The sequence below is a fragment of the Trichechus manatus genome, unplaced genomic scaffold (genome assembly GCF_000243295.1).
Source record: "Trichechus manatus latirostris isolate Lorelei unplaced genomic scaffold, TriManLat1.0 scaffold00085, whole genome shotgun sequence".
NCBI lineage: Eukaryota > Metazoa > Chordata > Mammalia > Sirenia > Trichechidae > Trichechus > Trichechus manatus.
Genome location: NW_004444021.1, coordinates 8,898,785 through 8,923,653, shown reverse-complemented (window position 1 = coordinate 8,923,653; position 24,869 = coordinate 8,898,785). Strand labels below are relative to the sequence as shown.

The 24,869-nt window shown below is 34.9% G+C and overlaps 1 protein-coding gene across 2 annotated transcripts in view; it reads right to left on the bottom strand.

Moving 5' to 3' along the window:
* The window catches only part of RUNDC3B (RUN domain containing 3B), a 159,092-nt gene that overhangs the window by 70,972 nt on the left and 63,251 nt on the right, over window positions 1-24,869 (bottom strand). For both annotated transcript variants that reach the window (XM_004381494.2, XM_004381495.2), the window contains exons 5-8: window positions 20,617-20,706; window positions 18,516-18,596; window positions 15,421-15,589; window positions 6,259-6,416 (exon numbers count right to left, since the gene is read on the bottom strand). In XM_004381494.2, coding sequence (XP_004381551.1) covers window positions 6,259-6,416; window positions 15,421-15,589; window positions 18,516-18,596; window positions 20,617-20,706 — 498 coding nt within the window. The remainder of the gene's footprint in view (window positions 1-6,258; window positions 6,417-15,420; window positions 15,590-18,515; window positions 18,597-20,616; window positions 20,707-24,869) is intronic.

Below are 24,869 nucleotides of genomic sequence, written 5' to 3'. Positions count from 1 at the left end.
TGTTGAAGTCTTCTACTACTGCTCTGGAGCTGTCTGTCTCTCTTTTCAGTGCTGTTGGAGTTTGTTTCATGTATTCTGGAGCCCTGTTGTTGGGTGCGTAAATATTTATTATGGTTATGTCCTCCTGGTGCATTGACCCTTTAATCATTATATAGTGTCCTTCCTTATCTTTTGTGGTGGATTTTACTTTAAAGTCTATTTTGTCACAGATTAGTATTGCCACTCCTGCTCTTTTTTGAGTTTTGTTTGCTTGATATATTTTTTCTATCCTTTTGAGTTTTAGCTTGTTTGGGTCTTTAAGTCCAAGGTGTGTCTCTTGTAGGTAGTGTACAGACGGATCGTGTTTTTTTAATCCAATCTGCCACTCTTTGTCTCTTTATTGGTGCATTTAGTCCATTTACATTCAGCATAATTATTGATAGGTATGGATTTAGTGCTGTCATTTTGATGTCTTTTTTTGTGTGTCGTTCAGTTTTAATTTTCTGCACTGAGTCATTTTTCTTTGTGTATTTTCTTTCCATATTTTTCATTTTTGTTGATTTTGTGTTTGCTGAGTCTTTATATTTTTCAGTTTTTTATTTTGATTTGTAGGATCGTTAGTTTCCTTTGTGGTTCCCTTAATATTTACCCCTATTTTTCTAAGTTTATACCAGTCTTTTATTTCTTTATATCACCTTGACTTCCCCTTCATATGAAAAATCTATGTCTACATTTTTTAAGTCCCTCTTTTTTGTTTTAATGTTGTTGTTTTTTTTTACATATTGATATCTCTGTTTTGATATTTTCAATGTTTTAGCTTGGACGTATTTTTGTGACTTCCCTATCTGAGTTAATATCTGGTTGCTCTGTCCCGTGTTCTAGTTTTGCGTTGTTATCTGATGTTACTGATTTTCTAACCAGAGGACTCCCTTTAGTATTTCTTGTAATTTTGGTTTGGTTATTGCAAGTTCCCTAAACTTCTGTTTATCTGGAAATGCCCTTAGTTCACCATCATATTTGAGAGACAATTTTGCTGGATATATAATTCTTGGCTGGCAATTTTTTTCCTTCAAGGCTTTATATATGTCATCCCATTGCGTTCTTGCCTGCATGGCTTCTGCTGAGTAGTCCGAGCTTATTCTAATTGACTCTCCTTTGTAGATGACTTTTCTTTTATCCCTAGCCGCTCCTAAAATTCTCTCTTTATCTTTGCTTTTGGCGAGTTTGATTATAATAAGTCTTGGTGATTTTCTTTTGGGATCTAGTCTATGTGGGGTTCGATGGGCACCCTGGATAGATATCTTCTTTCATGATATCAGGGAAGTTTTCTGTCAACAAATCTTCAACAATTCTCTCTGTATTTTCTGTTATCTTCCCCCGGCCATTCTACTACTCCAATCACTCGTAGGTTATTTCTCGATAAGAGTCCCACATAACTCTTAAAGAGTTTTTTCATACTTTTATCTGATTTTTCATTAAATAAGTTGGTGTCAAGTGTTTTATCTTCAATGTCACTAATTCTGACTTCTACTGCCTCAATTCTGCTCCTATGACTTTCTATTGAGTTGTCTAATTCTGAGATTTTATTGTTAATCTTCTGGATTTCCGATTGCTGTCTCTCTATGGATTCTTGCAGCCTATTAAATTTGTCATTATGCTCTTGAATAACTTTTTTAAGTTTCGCTACTGCTTTGTCTGTATGTTCTTTGGATTTCTCTGAATTTTGTAGGATTTTCTTCCTAATTTCTTGAAGAGTTCTGTATATTAATCTTTTGTATTCTACTTCTGGTAATTCCAAGAAATTCTCTTCCTCCAGAAAATTTATTGGTTCTTTATTTTGGGAGCTTGCTGAAGCCATCATGGACTGCCTCTTTATGTGATTTGATATTGACTGTTGTCTCTGAACCATCAATAAGTTACTATAATTTTATTTTTTATTTGTTTAGTGTGTCCTAGCTTCTTGTTTTGTTTTTTATATGCCCAAATACGCTGCTCGTGTGCGCTAGTTTGATTAATGGTGTCTTTGAAGCTCTAACGTCCTGTCACCAGGTAGTTAGGTCTGTTAACTAAGTATGTGTGCCCAGGAGTCCATTAAATTTTCCTGTACGGATTCAGCTTAGGTGCCCAGGTAGTTTGTTACCAAGTGTGTGGTGCAGGCTCTCACCTACAGTCTTACAGAGGCATGGGTGATTGGTGTAGGCACAGGTATCTGGCTGCAGTAGGGGGTCACGCACTGAGCGAGGCAGGGGGCTGACAGCTGCCCCTGAGTGTCTGGAAGAAAGTGTGTCCCTGTTCCCTAGAGTGAGTAGGTAGGTGAGTTTTGCAGCCGGACTATGAGCACCCTACTCTGTTGGCTGTAAGGACTAAGGGGTACCACTTATTCTTGGACCCCTTAGCAGGTAGGTAGGTGGCGTGGGTGGAGCCACCAGTCAAGCCACTGATGCAGACAAGTAAGGCGCCTGCTTAAAGGGCGGAGCAGTGTCAAGCGTCACACATCTGCCACTTCACAGCTGAAACAGTTGAAGTTAGACTTCAGGTGTTTACCCTGTTGTACTGTGGTAGTGAGGGCTTATACTGTTGAGATGGGTCCACACAAGTCTATACAGGGGTGGAAGGCACTCAAAGTCTGCAGATCCCTTATGCCTGTGCCTAGGCAAAGGAGCTGTGCCAACCCTGAGTTCCTGGCTTAGGGGAGCCGGTAGCTTATTTTTTACCTGTTTGTTAATTTGTTCCCTCTCCAAGGCCAGGAGAATGAGGCAGGACGCCTTATGGGATCTACTTCCGGCCCAGAGGACTCACAGATAGCTGAAGCCAGCCAGACCCTGTGCAGAGCGGGGAGGAGGGAGGAGGTAAATGGGACAGGTATTTCCCAAATGGGTTTTTTTGTTTTTTTTTTTAAATCCTCACAAAAGGCCACATGCATGTACTTATCTTTAGCCACTTGGGTGCTGCTTTTCACTGGTTCAGAGTGTCCGATCAGAATCTCTGCTGTCGGATCTCTCTCGATGTGGAAACTGCCTCCCAAGCAAGCGAGCAGAGCTGTATGCCTGCTTCACTGTGCACCCCGAGCCGAGCCAGGCTGAAGGGCTGTGGCTCCCGCCGGGTCAGGTCAGGCAACTCTTCGCTGCTTCCGAACTGTCTCTCTCTCTCCCCCTGCCACTCAGTCTGATTCCTCAACTTTGCCTTGTTCAGGGCTCCTAGATATTCATATACAATCAAATCACTTGTTTTTTCAGGTCTTTGTTGTAACAGGGACATAGGAAGCCGTCTGACTACTCCACCATCTTGGCCTCCACAACCAATTCTTTTTAGTACAGTGAATCTGTGTATTTCTTCCATCTTCTTTTGATGCTTCCTGCATTGTTCAATTTTTTGCCCATAGAATCCTTCAATATTGCAACTTGAGGCTTGAACTTACTCTTCAGTTCTTTCAGCTTGAGATACGCTGAGTGTGTTCTTTCCTTTTGGTTTTCTAACTCCAGGTCTTTGCACATTTCATTATAATACTTTACTCTGTCTTCTCAAGCTACCATTTGAAATCTTCTGTTCAGCTCTTCTACTTTATCATTTCTTCCATTCACTTTAGCTACTCTACATTCAAGAGCAAGTTTCATAGTCTCTTCTGACATCTCTTTTGGTCTTTCCTTTCTTTCCTGTCTTTTTAATGACCACTTGCTTTCTTCATGTATGAAGTCCTTGATGTCATCCCACAACTCATCTGGTCTTCAGTCATTAGTTTTCAGTATGTCAAATCTCTTTTTGTGATGGTCTCTAAATTCAGGTGGGACTGTACTTTGGCTCTTGTGGACTTGTTCTAATTTTCTTCAGCTTCAACTTGAACTTGCATATGAGCAACTGGTGGTCTGTTCCACAGTCAGCCTCTGGCCTTGTTCTTTTTTTTTTCTTCCAAACTGAAGGTCATTTTATTTGCATACTTGTCTTATTATCCCTTTTACTGTGCATGATCTCAAATCTCCCACTTCTTCCCCATCTGCGTGAATCTTCGCAGAGTCTTCTAAATAGCTGTCCACTTGCACTTTACCCTCTCCCAGTCTTCTCTTTATTCCAGAGACAGAGTGATTCTCTTCATTCTGACCTTGTTCTGATTGATGATATTGAGCTTCTCTATCATCTCTTTCCACAAATGTAGTTGATTCAATTCCTGGGTATTCCATCTGGCAAGGTCTACGTATATAATCCTTGTTTATGTTGTTGAAAAAAAGTATTTCCGATGAAAACGTCATTGGTCTTGCAAAATTCTATCATGTGGATCTCCAGCGTGGTTTCTAACACCAAGGCCATATTTTCCAACTACTGAACCTTATTCTTTGTTTCCAACTTTCATATTCTAATCACCAGTAATTATCAATGCATCCTGATTACATGTTTGACCAATATCAGACTGAAGAAGTTGATAAAATTTTCAGTTTCTTCATCTTTGGCATTAGTGGTTGATGAGTAAATCTGAATAAGTCGTATTAACTGGTCTTCCTTATAGGAGTATGGATATTATCCTATCACTGATAGCAGTGTACTTCAGGATAGTTCTTGAAATGTGACACTGTTCCTCTTCAATATGTCATTCTGACATAGTAGACCATATGATTGTCTGATTCAAAACGGCCAATATCAGTCCACTTTAGCTCACTAATGGCCAGGATACTGACGGTCTTCAAGTGTTCCATTTCATTTTTGACAACCTCCAGTTTTTCTTGATTCATACTTGGTACATTCCAAGTTCCGATTAGTAGTGGATGTTTGCTGCTGTTTCTTCTCATTTTGAGTAATACCACATCAGCAAAAGAGGGTCTTAAAAGCTTTACTTCGTCCATGTCATTAAGGTTGACTCTACTTGGAGGAGGCAGCTCTTTCCCAGTTGTATTTTGCGTGCCTTCCAACCTGAGGGGCTCATCTTCTAGCACTATATCAGACAATGTTCTACTGTTATCCATGAAGTTTTCACCGGCTAATGTTTCCGAAGTAGATTGTCAGGTCCTTCTTCCTAGTCTGTCTTAGTATGGGCGTTCCACTGAAACCTGTCCATCATGGCTGACCATGCTGGTATTTGAAATACCGGTGGCACAGCTTCCAGCATCACAACACCACCCAAGCCAGCACAGCACAACAAACTGAAAGACAAGTGGTGGCCTTGTATGTACTAACTAAGGTTAGTAGCTTATTTTCTTTAACAATGTCAAGCTCATGCAAGACAAAGACTGAGAAACTGTTCTAAGTTAAATGTGACTAAAGAGACTAACAATAAATGTAAAATGTGATCCTCAATTGAATTCTATGCCAGAAAAACTACAGTTGCAATAAAGAACATTATTCGGACAATTGATGAAATTGGAATATGAATTATAGATAAAAGTATTTTTTCATATTAAATTTCCTAAATTGAAGGTGAACTATGGTTATACAGGAGAATACTATTGTTCTTAGGAAACATACACGGAAGTATTAAAGGGTAAAGAGACTTTATGCAACCTCTTAAGTGGTTCAAAAATAATATGTATGTGTATAAGGGGAGGGAGAGAAAATTACAAGGCAAATGTGACAAAATGTTGGAAATTGAATTTAGGAAAGGTCATATGTGAATTCTTTGTACCATCCTTATAATTTTTCTGAAAGTCTGAAGTTATTTCAAAATTAAAACTTGAAAAACTTTTTAAATGTTAATGTGTAAAGATTTTCACCATGAATAATTAATTGATAAAAGCCGAGTATGGCAAAATGGCATGTCTAGTACAAATGCTTTGAATAGTGGCAAATTAAGGAACTTATGCTAGAACATAAATCAATACATGACTTTCTTCATCAAAGTCTTGCTATGGAAAAAAAAGTCAGCTGTACTAAACTGTGCTTAGTGATATTCTGGTACATCCTGGTAACAGTTTATATACTGGCACTGCATTTTGAGTAATACTGGTCTAATATACCACTTTTTTGCACTCAATCAATCGAACAATCAATACTTTAAAAAAATATGTGTATGTATTTGGAAGAATATACACCAAGTTATAGCAGTTAACTCTGAGAATCACGACTAAAGATAATTTTCATTTTTTCTTCTTGTATTTTCTAATGTTTCTACAATGACTACAAATTATTTTTGTAATGAGAAAAACAAAAGTAAACTTTTAAAAAAGAGAGAGTGAAAAATAATTTAATCTTATCTACCGGCAATTAGATATTTTGGAATCTGACTCCTATGTCACAACACACCATTTTGTCTGATGTTCACATATTGCCAAAATTTTCCAAAAGTATCTCACTTACAGCTGATCTTGAAGTTCCACAATTATATATTCTAATTGTTCCTTCTCCAATTTATGGGCCAGTTCAGAATCTTCAATCCTTTGAAGTAGTATTTTATTCTGGGAGACTGATTCAGATAGTTGGTTCTCTCGAAGTCTTAAGAGTTCTTCAAGATAACCCTGGAAATACAGTACCACCAACATATAGCAACTGAAAAATTCTCATATATATCTTGAAGATCAGTCATGAGTAACTTAAAAGTTATTCCTATCTATACTGTAATGAAGCAATTTCAAAGCACCACTGATGAAACAGTAGAAAAATTTAACATATGTTCTCCATTATTTAAAATTGTTTTCTAAAGTTTAATAAAAAATATTTGTAATTTAAGGCAACACTTAGTTATAATACCATAATTTCTAAGCTCCACAACAGTGATAAATAATTTACATGCTTTCTAGCTTCAAAATGCAGACCTAATTTCAGAACGATCAATTCAAAAGCTGCCCCATATGAAGATTTTCAAACACACATAGATACTAATATTTAAGCAGCAACATGCTAATGGGAGGCAGAATAATGTTTCAGTTAGACTTGCAGCTTTAGGGACTGTATAGTCTCATATTCCTTATCTTACCAACTATGTGTCATTGAGCAAGCTACTTAACCTCTCTGAGCCACAGTTTCCTCATCTAAAAAAGTAGGAACCTAGCTGTGAAGAGTGAGTCAACATGGTAAACTGCTTGAAATAGTGCCTCATAAATTATATGCACTATATAATTTGTTGTTGTTAGGTGCCATCAGTCGGTTCCGACTCATAGAGACTGTCTGTACAACAGAATGAAACAAAGCTCGGTCTTGTGCCATCCTCAAAACTGTGGTTATGCTTGAGCCCACTGTTGCATCTACTGTGTTAATCCATCCTGTTGAGGGTCTTCCTCTTTTTTGCTGACCCTCTGCTTTACCGAGCATGATGTCCTTCTCCAGGGACTGGTCCCTCCTGATAACATGTCCAAAGTATGTGAGACGAAGTCTTGCCATCCTTGCTTCCAAGGAGCATTCTGGCTGTTCATTCTTCTGGTAGTCCATGGTATATTCAATATTCTTTGCCAACACCATAACTCAAAGGCATCAATTCTTTGGTTTTCTTTATTCACTTTCTAGCTTTCACATGTATATGAGGTGATTGAAAACACCGTGGCTTGGGTCAGGCACCATGTAGTCCTTAAAGTAACATCTTTGCTACTCAACACTTTACAGAGGTCTTTTGCAGTAGATTTGCCCAATGCAATACATTGTTTGATTTGTTGACTGCTGCTTCCATGGGCATTGATTGTGGATCCAAGTAAAATAACATCCTTGACAACTTCAATATTTTCTCCGTTTCGCATGATGTTGCTTACTGGTCCAGTTGTGAGGATTTTTGTTTTCTTTATATTGAGGTGTAATCCACACTGTCTTTGATCTTCACCAGTAAGTGCTACAAGTCCTCTTCACTTTCAGCAAGCAAGGTTGTATTATCTGCATATTGCAGGTTGTTAATGAGTCTTCCTCCAATCCTGATGCTGCGTTCTTCTTTATACAGTCCAGCTTCTCAGATTACTTGCTCAGCATACAGATTGAATAAGTATGGGGAAAGGATACAACCCTGATGCACACCTTTCCTGGTTTTAGACCACACAGTATGTCCTTGTGCTATCTGAACAACTGCCTCTTGGTCTATGTACAGGTTCCACATGAGCACAATTAAGTGTTCTGGAACTGCAATTCTTCGTAATGTTATCCATAGTCTGTTAAGATCCACATGGCCTAATGCCTTAGCATAGTCAATCAAGCACAGGTAGACATCTTTCTGATACTCTCTGCCTTCAGCCAAGATCCATCTGACATCAGCAATGATATCCCTTGTTCCACGTCCTCTTCTCAATCCGGCTTGAATTTCTGGCAGTTCCCTGTCGATGTACTGCTTTTGAATGATCTTCAGCAAAATTTTACTTGCATGTGATATTAATGATATTGTTCAATAATTTCTGCATTCTGTTGGATCACCTTTCTTTGGAATGGGCACAAGTATAAATCTCTTCCAGTCAGTTGGCCAGGTAGCTGTCTTCCAAATTTCTTGGCACACATGAGTGGGCACTTCCAGTGCTGCATCTGTTTGCTAAAACATCTCAACTGTTATTCCATCGATTCCTGGAGCCTTGTTTTTTGCCAATGCCCCCAGTGCAGCTTGGACTTCTTCTTCAGTACTATCGGTTCTCGATCATATGCTACCTCCTGAAATGTCTGAACCTCAACCAATTCTTTTTGGTACAGTGAATCTGTGTATTTCTTCCATCTTCTTTTGATGCTTCCTGTGTTTTTTAATATTTTCCCCATAGAATCGTTCAATATTGCAACTCGATGCTTGTATTTTCTCTTCAGTTCTTTAAGACTGAGAAATGCCGAGCGTGTTCTTCCCTTTTTGTGTTCTAACTCCAGGTCTTTCACATTTCATTATAATACTTTACTCTGTCTTCTCAAGCCACCCTCTGAAATCTTCTGTTCAGCTCTTTTACTTCATCATTTCTTCCATTTGCTTTAGCTACTCTACATTCAAGAGCAACTTCTAGAGTCTTCTTTTGACATCCTTTTGGTCTTTTCTTTCTGTCCTGTCTTTTTAATACCTCTTACTTCCTTCATGTATGATGTCCTTCTACAACTCATCTGGTTTTCAGTCATTAGTATCTAATGAGTCAAATTTATTCTTGAGACAGTCTCTAAATTCAGGTGAAATATATTCAAGTTCATACTTTGGCTCTTGTGAACTTTTTATTATTTTCTTCAGCTTCAACTTGAACTTGCATATGAGCAATTAATGGTATGTTCTACAGTTGGCCCCTGGTCTTGTTCTGACTGATGATACTGAGTTTTTTCACCGTCTCTTTTCACAGATGTAGTCAATTTGATTCCTGTGTATTCCAACTGGAGAGGTCCATGTGTACGGTCACCGTTTATGTTGGTGAAAAAAGGTATTTGCAACGAAGAAGTTGTTGGTTTTACAAAATTCTATCACGCAATATCTCTGGTGTCGTTTCTATCACCAAGGCCATACTTTGCAGCTACTATTCCTTCTTCTTTGTTTCCAACTCTCACATTTCCCAGTAATTATCAGTGCATCTTGATTGCATGTTGGATCAATTTCAGACTGCGTAAGTTGGTAAAAATCTTCAGTTTACTCATCTTTGGCATTACTGGTTGGTGTGTAAATTTGAATAGTCGTATTACCTGGTCTTCCTTGTAGGTGTATGGATATTTTCCTATCACTGACAGCGTTGTACTTCAGGACAGATCTTGAAATGTTCTTTTTAATGATGAATGCAACGCCATTCCTCTTCAATTTGTCATTCCTGTCATAGTATACCATATGATTGTCCGATTCAAAATGACCAATACCAGTCCATTTCAGCTCACTAATGCCTAGGATATCAATCTTTATGCCTTCCATTTCATTTTTGATGACTTCCAGTATTCCTTGATTCATACTTTGTACATTCCACATTCTGATTATTAATGGATGTTTGCAGTTGTTTCTTCTCATTTTGAGTTGTGCCACGTCAGCAAATGAAGGCCCGGAAACTTGACCCCATCCATATCATTAAGGTTGACTCTACTTTGAGGAGGCATCTCTTCACCAGTTGTATTTTGAGTGCCTTTCAACCTGAGGGACTGATCTTTGGGCACCATATCAGACAATGTTCTGCTGCTATTTATAACGTTTTCACTGGCTAATTTTTTCAGAAATAACAGACCACCAAGTCCTACTTCCGTCTCAGTCTAGAAGCTTAGCTGAAACCTGTCCACCATAGGTGACCCTGCTGGTATTTGAAATACTGGTGGCATAGTTTCTAGCATTATGGTAACACACAAGCCACCACAGTATGACAAACTGACTGACATGTGGGGACTATATAATTACTACCTAATAGATATGAAACTTTTTGGACTGATCCTCTGTTTCCTACCTTTTACTCATTTACTATTTCTTTGTCCTTTGGCTTCACTGAATATATGTATCTCTTCCAAATTCTTATACTAAATTTTTTAACACAGGAAATCATATTTTTAATTTCCAATAGCTCTTTCTTGTTTTCTGATCGTTCCTTTTTCATGGCATCCTATTCTTCTCTTTAGTTGCAATATGCTTTCAAATTTCTCTGAGGATATTAATTAGAATCTTCTTTTTCTTAAAGTACTTTTCCATTTTACATTATCTTATTCAAGTGTCATTAACAGTTTTAGATATTTCAGCTTTATGATACATGTTAGGAGTCCTGGCAGTGCAGTAGTTAAGAGCTCGGCTGCTAACCAAAAGGTCAGCAGTTCAAATCTGCCAGCTGCTCCATGGAAACCCTATGGGGTAGTTCTACTCTGTCCTACAGGGTGGCTATGACTCGGAACCAATTTGATGGCTATGGATGGGCAGTGGCGATACACATTAATAGTAGCTAGTACTTCTCTCTCCTCACTGAATTTCTTATTTGGATTTTTTCTGGAAATTCTCAAAGATTTGTTTTCCATAATAATTTTATTTTTAACTTTCGAGATTTTAGTTTTTATAAATGAATTATTTCATATACACATACATAACTTACTACAAACATTACATGTATTTACATTTATAAATACATTATTCATATACATTGTTTATAAATATTAGTAATTAAAAATACTTATATACCTACCGCAGAGATTAATTATTAATACTTTTAGAGCCCCTATAGTACCTCTCCCTGATCACATCCCTCTGCCTCCTCTGCAAAGATAACAATATCCTGAGATTTGTGTTAATCATCCCCTTGTTTTTCTTTCTAGTTTTACTACAAATGTGTATCATCTTAAACAACATATGGTTTAGTTTTGCTGGGTTTTTGAAACTTGCTTTTTCATCTATGTAGATGTGTCTAGCTATAGTTTATTCACTCTCATTACTGTACAGTATTCCATTGTATGACTACTGCAGAGTTTATTTATTCACACTCCTATCAATGGCCATTTGGATTATTTTAGGTTTTCCTTATTCTGAGAAGTATTGCTGTGAACACTGAGTTATATGTCTCATGATACACATATCCAAGAGTTTCTAGGTGGTAAGACTAGGAGTGGAACTGCTGGGGCAAACTCCATACATATCTTCTCATTTATTAGATAATGCCAAATCGTTCTCCAAAGCTTTTGTGCTAATCACATTCCCACCTGTTATTATATTCACATGAGTTTATTAGTATCACAGCTATACTAGATTAATTAAATTCATTGAAAAAATATTTCTTCTTTTTTTATTCTCAGGAACAGTCAGTATAAGAAAGGAATCACTGTCTTTTGAACATTTGGTAGGACCCACCTCCAAAACCATGCAAGTCTGTTAATTTTTTTTTTGTGTGTGGACTGAATTTAAACTACTTACTCAATTTATTTCAGGAGCCCTGGTGGCACAGTGGTTAAAGCACTCACATGCTAACCAAAAGGTCAGCAGTTCGAACACACCAGCACTCCAAGGGAAAAAGATGTGGCACTCTTCTTCTGTAAAGATTTGCAACCTTGGAAACCCTATGAGGCAGTCTATTCTGTTTTATACGGTCACTCTGAGTTGGAATTGACTGAATGGCAGTGGGTTTGCTTTTGGTTTACTCTATTTAACAGTTATGTTTATCAGTTTTGATAAGTAATTTATTTATAAAAATTCTTCATCTAATTTTCTAAGTTATTGACAAAATTTTTAAAAGTATTCACTAATTGTTATTTTTGAGGGGTCTGCTGCATTTGTAGTTATGTTGCCTACTCCCTTTTCATTGTTAAAATTATCCATTGCCTTAACTCTTTTTTAAACTGTAATTATTCTTGCTAAGATTGTCTATTTCATTAATTTTTGCAAATAATCAACTTTGGTTTTGTTAATTGTGTTTCTCTTCTATTTCATTAGTATCTGTTCTTATTTTATTATTTTCTTTCTTTTGAATTGGTATGGTTGTTCTTTGTCTACTTCTTGGATACTTATCTCTTTAATTTTCAATCTTTCTTTTCTATGTTAAGCATTTAATTCTACATGCATTGTACAAGTTGCAACTTACAACCTTTAATAGGCATTGTTTTCATTCTCGTTTACTTGTAAATATTTCCTCATTTTTTAACTATAATTATTAGAAGTTTTTTTTTTTTTTTAATTCCCTGGTATGTCAGTGGTAGTGACCATCTGTACTGATACCTAACTTTACTGTGCTGTGGTCAATATTATTTATATTATACACATTAGTAATTTTGGACATTTATCACCTAGTATTCTTCATAAAAATTATACAGCTGTCCCATGTGAGAATGAAAAGAAAGTGTATTCTAATTATTAGGTATACCATTTTATATATTTTATTCGATCAAGCTTATCGTGTTGTCCAAGTTCACTACATCCTTAATTTTTTGACTGTTTAATCTAAAAATTACTCTGAAAGACATGTTAAAATTTCCTATAATAATTATGGATTTATCAATTTCTCCTGAACGTTCTATTAATTTTTGTTTCATATTTTTCATGACTACATTTTTAAATGCATGTAAGTTCAGCATTGTTATACATTCCTGGTGAATCGTTTCACTTTTAAACAGACAATGTCTTTCTTTAGTCTTAATACTTTTTGCTTTAATGTCTATGTTCAATAGTAATAAAGAATTCTTTTTGTTAGTATTTGCCTACTATTCTTTATCCCCTTAATTTCAACTTTTTTGTGTCATTATATTTTAGTTGTGTCTCTTACAGACAACATATAGCTAAGTTGTATTATTATTTTTAATAAATCTAGAGTTTGTCTTACCTAACAAGTTTATACTATTTACTTTTATGATGATGTTGACTTATTCGGTTATAGTCAGATTTATATATACCATCTTATTTCCTGTTCTCTATCATCCTTAATTTTTCTCATGTACTCCCTTCTATTGTATTGATTATATTTTCTTTCTTTTCCATCCCACTACTAGTTTTTAAGTTAAACATTCCATTTCCATTCTTTTAATTGCAACTCCTAAATGGTTAACTTTAGAGACAGACAAGCACATTTAAAAAGTATCTCTTCCCGCCTTCACTATAATACAAACACCTCAAAAAGCTTTAGCTTCAATATCTTCTCTCACCCTTTATGATATTGTTAGCCAGGGTTTTATTTTCACTTTGCTTTCATAACCCAGTGGTAGGCTGCCGCCAGTTTGCATGGGCTCTCAAGTGATTAAAGTTAAATTTTGTGAGTCAGTTGTGCAACATCGCTATTATTAAAAATTAAATTACATAATCTTACAATTAAGTAAATTATATTAAAAGCAAAGATAATAACTACTCAAACTCATCACATTCTAATTATTTTTACCATATTTTATCTATGCTCTTGAGGTCATTCACATTTATGCATCTGTATGGTAGAAATACACGTCTATGCTGGTGTGCTATTGTGCATCTCTTTCCAATTCTGCATTCAGTAATGTCACATATTAAACTGACCGTGACCATGGTGGGAGTATTTACTCCATAAACCGAAAAAAAAAAAAAACCTGTTGTCATCAAGTCAATTCCAACTCATAACGACCCTACAGCCCAGAGCAGAACTGCTCCCTAGGGTTTTCAAGGAGCAGCTGGCAGATTCAAACTGCTGACCTTTTGATTAGCAGCCGAGCTCTTAACCACTGTGCCACCAGGGCTCTGTACTTCACTCCATAGTAACTAGCAAATGCTACAAATCAGGGCTCCTTCCCCATTCTCCCTATGAAAGTCAGCTGATAAACACATACCAGCACACCACTGCCACTCCACATTGATCATTATTATTGTTTTTTTTTTAATGTAGCCAAGGTGTATTTACCAATTTCTTTGCTTACTCTGTCATTTTGCATTTCACACCTGCCATCTAGGTTCAAGTTCCATTCTGAATGATAATGGGCCTAGATCTACTGCCTCCCTGTTGATATTAAAACACAGCACAGGTACCTAGGTTAAGGGATTATCCCCTCCCCTCCACCTGTCAGGGCCTGTAGCAACATTGACTCATGCACTTATTCCTTTTGTTTTCAGATTCCTCTGTTTCTGGTCCCTACCAACTAGTTGCCATTGAGCTGATTCTGATTCATGGCAACCCCTTGTGTGTCAGAACAGAACTGTGCTCCACAGGGTTTTCAATGCCTAATTTTTCAGAAGCAGATCACCATGCCTTTCTTCTGAGGCACCTCTGAACAACTCAAACCACCAACCTTCTAGTTAGCTGCCAAGTGTGTTAACTGTCTGCACCACCCAGTTTCTGGTTGCTAGTGAGTTCCCTTTCTTTGAGAGCTCAGCTCTGCATAAAACTTTTTAAAAATTGTATTTACCCAGCATTTCCAGATTTTTACAGTGGTTTTCAGATTATCCTAGTCTTCCTTCTTGCTGATACCAGAAGTCTCCTTTAATAGGGTATTAAAGTTTTCTTTATATAGATTATGCACGTTTGTATTGCTGTTACAAATGGTATCTGTTTTCGAACCAATGGTTTTTCATTTTAGGAAAACTATTCATATTTGTAAATTTATTTTGTAACCATTCTTCCCCAGTGAATTTTTCACTGTTCTAATATTTCTATAGCTAATCCACTGAGCTTTCCCAACATATATCATCTATGAATAATAATAAATTTGAAGGAAGGGCAGAAAGGAAAATGAGATAATACAGTAAAAAAAGAAGAGGTTACAAACTCTTCAAGGGCTGGAGTTTATTTTTCTTTTATATGCTCCACTTTGCCTAGTATAGTGCTTATTAACACACAAGAATTGCTGAAGTACCTGATTGAAAAAATCGGATGTATATGAAATGTGCTCAGTCACTGCATTTTCACAAACCAATAATGTTTTATAAAATTAATCATAGGAACAAAAATCACAAACACATAAATTAAAACTGCTTACAGAATAAATAGCTTATTTTTATATTAAAACATGAAATTAGAAAAACTTTAACAAACAAAGCCTCTCCTAAAACATTACCTGATTTTTAATTAAAAGGAGGACAGTTAAAGAACAGAAAAAAGTAGGAATGGGTAAACAAATTTATTCAGTTAAAAGATCTTTTGGCAGTTAATAGCCTAGAGGCATTAATTAGAATCAAATTAAAGACTTTTGAACACTGATAAATACCTTCTGTTCCAGGGTAAGCTGATACTTTTGTTTAACTCTCTTACACTTGTTAAACCAACTATTTTCATCCATGATGAAAGGAGGTCCGACATTCTCTGGAGTGCTGCTTTCACTACCGCTGCTTCCCAAAGTCCTTAGCTCTTCCTCATCACTGCTGATACTATCAGAACTGGGAAGATAAAAATTTTTAAAAATAAATAAAGTCAATTATATGTTCTCAGTTGGTGATCTAGGAAACAAACCAACCAACCAACCAACACCAAGGGATACTTCCCTGTCACAGCTATGGCTTTGAGTGGACTGGAGAAAAGAAAGCAGTGGTTAACAATAAATTTCCGATTTTGAAAATACCCAACAGGATTTAAAAAAAAGATAAGTGAAATTAAAAACTAATGCATGAGCTAAAAAGCAGATTAGATACAACTGAAGAGAATTTGTAAACTGGAAGACAGATATGAAGAAATTACAATATAATTATATATATTTATTGTAATGTTTACTAAAGATATTTTCAAAATGGTAAGAGAAGATAACTGCCACACTAGGATAATACATCCAGAAAAATTATCTTCCCAGAAAGAAGGTGATATAAACACATTCCCAGATAAAAACTGAGAGATGTACTAACAAATTTTCACTAAAAGAACTTCCAACGATTATACTTTAGGAAGAAAGAAAATGACCAAATAAGGAGGGTCTGTTTTGTAAGAGGGAAAAGTAAGCAAGTAAAATGGTAAACTTACAGGTAAACATTAAACAAATATTGAGAGTTTGAAATAGTAACAATGGTGCCTACTTTGTAGAATTTTAAATAATGTCAGACCTAGAATTTTGGATAGCAACAGCATATACGTCAGGAAGAAAATGACTAGAGTTAAAGGAATGTTAGCTCTCATTTGTTTGGGTGGATGGTAAAGATACTAACTTTGGATTGTGTTAAATTTTAAATATGCATATTAAAATCAATGGGGTATCGGTAAAAGAAGTATAGTGTGTAACTTCTACACTAGTAGAGGAATAAAATGGGAGGAAAAGGAAATAAATCCAGAAGAGGGAAGAAAGAAGACAGGGTGCAAAAAAGCCCAAAAAACAAAAATGCAAAAAAGCAGGACAGTTAGAAAGCAAAAAATACCAAAAAACAAAACAAAACCGCTTGCCGTCAAGTCAATTCCGACTCATAGCGACCCTATAGAACAGAGAACTGCCCCAGAGGGTTTCCAAGGAGCAGCCTTAACCACTGCACCACCAGGGCCCCAGAGCAGATATCAATCCAAATATACCAAAAATTGACTAAGCATCTCGTTTAAAAGACAAACCCACTGCCATCGAGTTGATTCCAACATAGTGACTCTGCAGGACAGAGTAGAACTGCCCCATAGGGTTTCCAAGGCTGTAATCTTTACGGAAGCAGGTTACCAAATCTTTCTTCCGTGGAGTGGCTAGTAGGTGCAAACTGTTGACCTTTTGGTTAGGAGCCAAGCACTTAACCACTGCACCACCAGGGCTCCTTATTTAAAAGACAAAGCCTATTAAAACAGAGGTTTAGAAATCTAGATATGTACTATTTTAAAACAACACACTTAAAAACATAAGGACACAGAAAGGTTAAAAGCACTGTTTCAGAAATTCCTGGTGTACATTTTTTCACATATTAACATTTCTTAAATCAGGGTATAGCTTACAATTGCTGTCATCAATTTTTTTCACATTTTAATGTTTCTTAATTGAAATGCATTTACAATGGAAGGCATGTTACATTAGATGAATCATGGAAAAAAAGATAAAACTATACTAGAAAAATACTAACAAAAAAAACCTAGTGGTATTCTAGTAATATCAAACAAAATAGACTTTAAAAAAACAAATAAATAAAAAGTATACTGATGGTTACTACATACTGATTAAAAAAAACAAAAAAATTCAGTACTTTAGGAAACTTTTAAGAATTCTAAACTTACGTGTATCTAATGATGTAAGTTTAAAATATATAAAGCAAAAATGAAAAAAGCACGAGGAAAAACTGACAAATCAAACAGAATTTAATATATCATCTCAGTAACTTAAAAGATCAAGCAGATAAAAATTAAAAAAGGATACAGAATATTAAAACAATACCAGTAACAAGCATAATCTATGAACAAAAAACCTAATTATTGGAAAACTGGCCTATTCTAGGTCATTTCTCAACAAACTTCAAGGAACTGTTTTTATGTAGACCACATGTCTAACCACAGCAACAACAAAACAATAACAAAGAGCCCTAAAAATATTTAAAAATCAAAAATTATACTTCTAAATATCTCTCTGTCAAAGAAACCTGCTTGATAAATTATTTATTTTAGTTCAGTTGTTAGGTACCTTCGAGTCGCTTCTCAACTCATAGTGACCCTATGTGACACTAGGATTTTCTTGGCTGCAATCTTTACTGAAACAGATCACCAGGTCTTCCTCTTGCAGAGCTGCTGGATGGGTTCGAACCACCAACCTTTCAGTTAACAGCTGAGTGCTTAACTGTTGGGACACCAGGGTTTTTTCTATTTACATATTTCATATTTTAGTTTCACAAAGATAAACCTCCATTTAAAAAGAAAAAGACTGATGGTCAATAAACATAAAAAAAGCTTATGAACTTTACCAGCAATCAAATAAATGCAAATTAAAATAACAATAGGATCTCATTTTTCACTTATACAATTAGCCACATTTTTAATTCTTGGTTAGCATGGCTGAGAAACAGGTGGTCTCATGTACTGGTGATAGAAACTAAATTTGTTATGAATTCTCTGGAGGGCAATTTGACGGTGTATGTTAAAAACTTTAATAATATGTATGCTTTTTATCCCAAAAACTCCATTGCTAGAATTTTAACTTAAGGAAATAATCATGGTTCCATGTCAAAAGATATAGTTAGAAGGATATTAAATGCAGTACTACATATGAGTGAATAACTAAATGTACCCTAAAAGTCCAACAATAACTGGTACTGAAATAAATGTTTTATAAAAAGTAATTTCAATCAGATGAAAAATTGCACAAAAACAAGTCATTTGATTATAAATTAAGATCTCAATAACATATTTTAAAATGTCAAATACCTTTGGGTAAACTTCAAATATGGTGTATAGTCTATTACAGCAGGGAAGTTGCCATCCAATCCCTCTCCTTTTAGGCAGAAGCTAATAGACAATAAATATTCCATATTAAAACAAAGATTTTAAAATAAAATGTAGCTGTGATAAACTCCTGTTACAGGCATTTGTTTTATCAAATTGCAGGTTAATTTTCTGTTTGCAATTTAATTGTTACATGTGACAAATAAACACCTCAATAAAGACAGTCTACCTTCAATACCAATGACAAAGCATTTTACAAGTTAATGCACTGTTATATAAATATATCAAGAAAAAATAAAATTTACTGATAAATACGTTCAAACGTCATCTCTTTATTTAATATTATCTTGGTCTTTATTGGACTTTTAAAAAGTCCCTAGAGAATTTTCAAATGAAGATATGTTCTTCACATTTAGACAAATTCTCAGGAGACAATGAATATCCACTAAAGATTTGACTGATAAGAAAACTAGGAGAGACTTATCGTCTGAACAGCTAAAAGGTCTAGGCTCTACACCTAAACAGGATGTTTAAAATCCCCTAACCTATATATAGTCAGTCCTTTTTGAGGCCACAGCAACAGGCCAAATGTTAAGTAATTTGCCCAAAGTCATACGGTGAGTCTGGAAAGCTAGTAAAGGAACTTTAAATCTCCTGGTCCCCTAATCAGTAATCTTTGTTTTGTATGATGATACATCCAATAGAACAATAAAAGAAAAGGTTTTTAGTTTTATGATTAGAATTGTTTTTTAAAAACGTACATCTTCTAGGAACATAAACACAGGAATATTCATAAGATATAGATTGATATTTCAAAGGAAAAACAACTATGAACTTTCAGCTTCTAGTTTCTTTGGTCTGTATGGGCTTTCCTTCACTTACAGAAATGTTACTGATGTGTCTTCAAGACAAATGCTTGCAGGTGATTATACAGTTTCAATAGGTTACACTAAGCCAATGGTTACTACTCTTATCCCAGTGGGGTTTCTGTTTGTTTGTTTGTTTTCTGGTGACCAAGATCATATATTTATTTACAAAAAAGAAAAAAAAATCTGTAAGGAATTCAGACGGAGTCAGAAACATACCATGTAAAAAGTTAACATCCTCAGAGGGATCAGAAAGACACTCTTTCTACTACATCTATCATATTCACCCTAAAATGCAAGCTAATTAGCCTAATAAGAGTTTATTAAATCTTAAAGAGAGAAAAGTTATACTCATGAAAGGACAACTACTTTGAAAAGAAAGCTATTTACTAGAAAAGGTACTCTCAGTGAAAATAGGCAGCATTATTTTTAAATTCAAGTCCTACAAGTAAATTTTCATGTAAGCCTTATATTTTGTTAATATTCTTGAATTTTCAAATGATATTGTTTCAAGGTACATCTAGTATTTCCATCATTCTTTTGTTTCAGTTCTTTTAATAGACAGATCTTTTATTTTAGTATAATGTAAAGTCTGTTGTCAATTAAAGAAATACAAAAGGATGCTTCTATAAATTTTAAAAAAAAAACAAACTTATATTGTCCATTTTTAGAATGTGTAATCTTAGTCTGGAGTCAACTCCACTTGTAGAAAACAAAAGAAAATGTGAACAATATTATTTGATATTCTAGATCCATAGATAACGTAAGAATCATAAGATACCTAAGATATCTTGCCAGGATCTTCTATATCTCAACACCTGAGATAATGAGAATCTTTGAAGCTCTGAATCTACTTTAATCTATTTCTTTTCATTTCAAAGCAGTAGCTGAAAAATACTAAAAGATAAGATCCAAAATGTTTTTTCAGTGCTATTAGGGTACAAAATATTTCTGCTTGGGCAGATTTGGTATAAGTTTTCATTTTACCCAAGCTAGAAAGCAAGCCTATCGGTTAATTCCTGAAGTTTGTGATAGTCTATTCTGAGACAGCAAACCCTTTAGAAATCTAACTGATGTCATTTGAAAGAGAACAACATGAATCAAATATCAATATACAACTATGTGGTTTACTTAGACAAAAAAAGAAAAAGCATAAATAGAGACGATTATGAGACAGAATTATTTAAAAACTGAGTGCACTTGAATAGATTAAGTACCTGAAATCAATAGCATTGAGTCCAAGCAGCATGCCAGCAAGCATATTTGCTTCCTCACCCAAGACAATTGCTCCATCTTCATAAAATCTCCTAAAAAATAAATATCCAAAACAGACTGAAATTTGAGCTACAGTAATTACTTAGAGCCCAAACTACTGTAGGAAGGGCTGAATTTTATTTAATTTCTTAAAAAACATCCTTGGATCACTCAAATCATACAGATATTTGGGAAAAACCATTGCCACAATAACAAACCTCACTCTCTCCAAATGCTTCCACCTCTCTTAAAAAGAATCCTCAAAGTGACTCCTAATGAGCCCACTGTGCCTAGCATTCTTCCCTAATAGTGATGTAATATCAATGCAACTTCAAGGATGATAAATTCAGAGTCATTTATACTGGTGTATTTTCAAAACTAGGGGCAGTGGAAATTGTTTTTACTGATTTACATAAAAGGGGAAGAACTAAAACTTCCAACTCAAAAAGAATTAGTAAAATAAATGGAAAGATTTTCTACATAATCTATTGAGGTGTTCTATTAAAAGGTAAAGATATTAGACACATCCATGTATCTGAGATTTTGTCCCTGACCTAAAATCTAAATTGGCTGTTGACAGAATATTTTATTTACTCCCAGAAGAACTATGTTTCCAATGATTCTAAATCATCAAATTCTCTGGGCCCTCTGCTTTAAAAAAGAATTCTGGGAACCATCCGATATTCCTAGTATTTCCCTACATTTTTTTTAAAAAAGTATTTTTATTCTCCATCTTGAGCCCACCATGGTTTAAAAGTACATTACAAGAGTCAGATCAAAACTATCTTTGCTTGTTTCCTAACATCAACATCATATTACGTACTGGTGAAAAATATTAAGAACAAACAAACCAAAAAACTGATTTTAGAGATACTTTCAAAGTCTTTTATGTGTGTGTGTATATTATATTAATAAGTTTTTTTGCTTTCATTTAACTAATGATTTTTTTAAGCTAATCAATTATAAGTAAATGCTTGCTTTATATGTGAAATCAATAATTTCACTCAAATGAATACCATACCTCAAGCATGCTATTGCATACGTCTAATAATACAACAATCTTCATTGCAACAGAGGAGAGGAGAAGACAAAGGGAAAAGGAAGAAGTAGTTAGGAGAATTAGCCATTATATGCTGAATTTTTTCATTATTCTGGTTAAGGAAAAAAGCATTTTTCAGAAAATGCACGTCTAGGTTTCAGATCATATATTGTAAAAATAATCTAATTCAGTATTAAGGAGAAAAATGAACTGAAGGTATCTGAAAATGACCATATTTTAATCATTCAGTATCAAAGACCAAAGCCATTCATGTGTTTAAAAGACGTAGAAGCTGTTTGGAAAAATTAATTTTTTATTCTCTAAATCAAACTACCATATCAATAATTTTTACTGGCTTGCGTTATCAACACTTTCAAAGACTCCAAAATATTGCAAACTTTCAACCTCCTAATTTTCCCTCATAGTAAAATTGAAGCACTAATGTTTGCTTATATAACCAAGGTTATCTTTTGGCAACAAATGAGCTGAGAGTAAAGCCTGAGATTATCTACTAATCCAATAACAGTAAGGTACACACCAAAAAATAACTCCCTTTATTTAAAAAAAAATATTTTTTGTTCTAAAGAAAATATTTTTAAGAATCGAACCAAAACAGTATGCTGAACTACAACAATGTATTGCAAATACTGAAAGTACCAAGGTAAAAAAAATACACAGAACTTCCACTTAAAGATTTGTATATTAGACTTAAAATGTCTTTAAGTATAGTTTTGTATTTTAGAAGCAAACAAAAATTGTGAAAAATTATTTAATACTACTGCGATTTGGAAGAAACCAAACCAAAAACCGAACGCATTGCCATAGTGAATTCGGACTCACAGTGACCCTATAGGGCAAGGCAGAACTGCCCCATAGGGTCCAAGGCTGCAATCTTTGTGGAAGCAGACTGTACATCTTTCTCCCAAGGAGTGGCTGGTGGTTAAGCACTAAAGCGCTTAACCACTGCGCCACCACAGCTCCTTTTTTGGAAGAAAAGCCTCCATTTTTTATTAGGATTATTCCTAATTATGTTATTTAAGTAACTATAAAATTATGAGTCGGAACTGACAGGATGGCAATGGGTGTTTTGGTTTTGATACAAGAGTAATTAATCCACCATTTCTTTTATCACATATAGTTAAACTCTAATTGAAATATGTCCCTATAATGCTATCCATAGTGTTCATTCTATAAAGACCATTTTAAGGCCTTTCAGGTATGTAAGTAAGAAATAGGATAGGATACAAAGTATACAACCAGTATAGATTTAGTTATTATTGGACAATATCATACTTCAAATTTTCCTGTTTTGAAAGTCTAGAAATTGTTCTACACACTGGAAGTGTAATATTAAAATATAAGAAAGCTTATTTTATAAGCCAAAGACATTTCATTATCAATATTCTTGCTACCCCAACATATATATTGCCTCTTCTCCAATTTAGTTTCTATATAAGAAACATTTATTCCCCTTCATGACATGCAAAACAGATTAAAGAATTATAAATGTTACATTCTATTGAAAGCCAAATTAAATAAGAAAAAAAAAGTGACCAAAAAGTAAATCTCTAAAGGTCTTTGTAATAATTTGAGACTCATATCAACAAATATATAATAAATTTCTACTACGTGGCAAGAAATGTGCTAGGCAGTACAACTAAAATGGTGAACGAGCTAGACATGGTCCCTGCCTTTATAGAACTTAATGGCCTGGGGGAAGAACAAACAACAAAGAAAAGAACAAAATAATTTCAGATTATGATAAAATAAATAGGTTTTTAAGGTAGAGAAAAACTGAAGGAGAACTCAACTTTCAAGGTAGTCATCAGGAAAGATCTCAAGTGTTTAAAACTGAGACCTTAAGCTCACAGGATCAGATAAGGCATTGGAGGCCATATAGCATTAATAATAATAGTGAACATTTATTGAGTGGCAGGCATAGTTACAAAGTGCTTTACATGTATTATCTTCTTTAACTTTAGTACCACATATCATGCCACAGAAGATTAAGTAAACTTGTCCAAGATTTCACAGCTAGAAAGTAGTGACACCAGGATTTGACTCCAGGAAATACAACTGCAGAGCCTGCTGGCTAAGTGTAATAGAAACCATTTCAATGTTTTAGGTGGGAATGCACATAATCCTCTTACTCCTACTATACCAGAAAACAAAACAAAACACATCACCGTCGAGTCAATTTTGACTCATAGTGACCCTATATGACAGAGTAGAACTGTCCCATAGGGTTTCCAAGGAGCAGCTGGTGGATTTGAACTGCCGACCCTTTTGGTTAGCAGTCGAGTTTTCAACCACTGTGCCACCAAGGCTCCACTCCTACTATATTAAAAAAAACAAAAAAACAAAAAAAAAACAAGCCCATTGCCATCGAGTCGATTCCAACTCATAGTGACCCTACAGGATCCAGAAAATTAACATTTCATCTGAACACAAATTTCATTATTATAAATCAAGCATATGTGGTGTAATTGCAAAGTAATAAACTGCTTTCCACAAACCAGTTAATTTTGTCTCTAATTTAAAACTGTCATTTGTTCCATATTTGTTACTTCAAATTCTTAACAGAACACTTTCAATCTTGTTTCAAATATTACATTTTTATTTTTTACCTTAGCCTTTCTAATTATTTCTCAGTCTGTAGGCAGGGAGAAAAGACAACTTAGAGCAAAGTAATGCAGCTGCTTCTACCTTACTTCTTTATTTGCAGGTCTTCTCAGTAACCCACCAAAACAATTCCCTAATTTTTAAAGCTTAGATTCTAATCATTCTGCCGACTTTTCAACTCTATTTTCCAATAACACCCAATTCCTAAACCATGAAACTCTTAAACTTTTTTTTCTTTTCCACAATTGCTTACCATGACATCCTCCACTTAGCAAAGGATCACATAAATTTGTCTTATAGTTTGGAATCATATACTCCAAGAATAAGATTTATTTTATTTATGCTTCCTCTCCCCCCCACCCCACCTCCCTCACCCAATCTTATCCTTGGATTTTCACTGATTAGTGCTTTCAAGCTTGCCTGCCTTGACTCATGTAGCTCCTCCTCCTACACTGGGTAAAAACTTCTGTCACCATTATAAAGATTACTATTACTCTTTTTCTGTGAAGAGCAGAACAAGAAGAAATCCACTTGATTCAGATACTCTCAAGATTC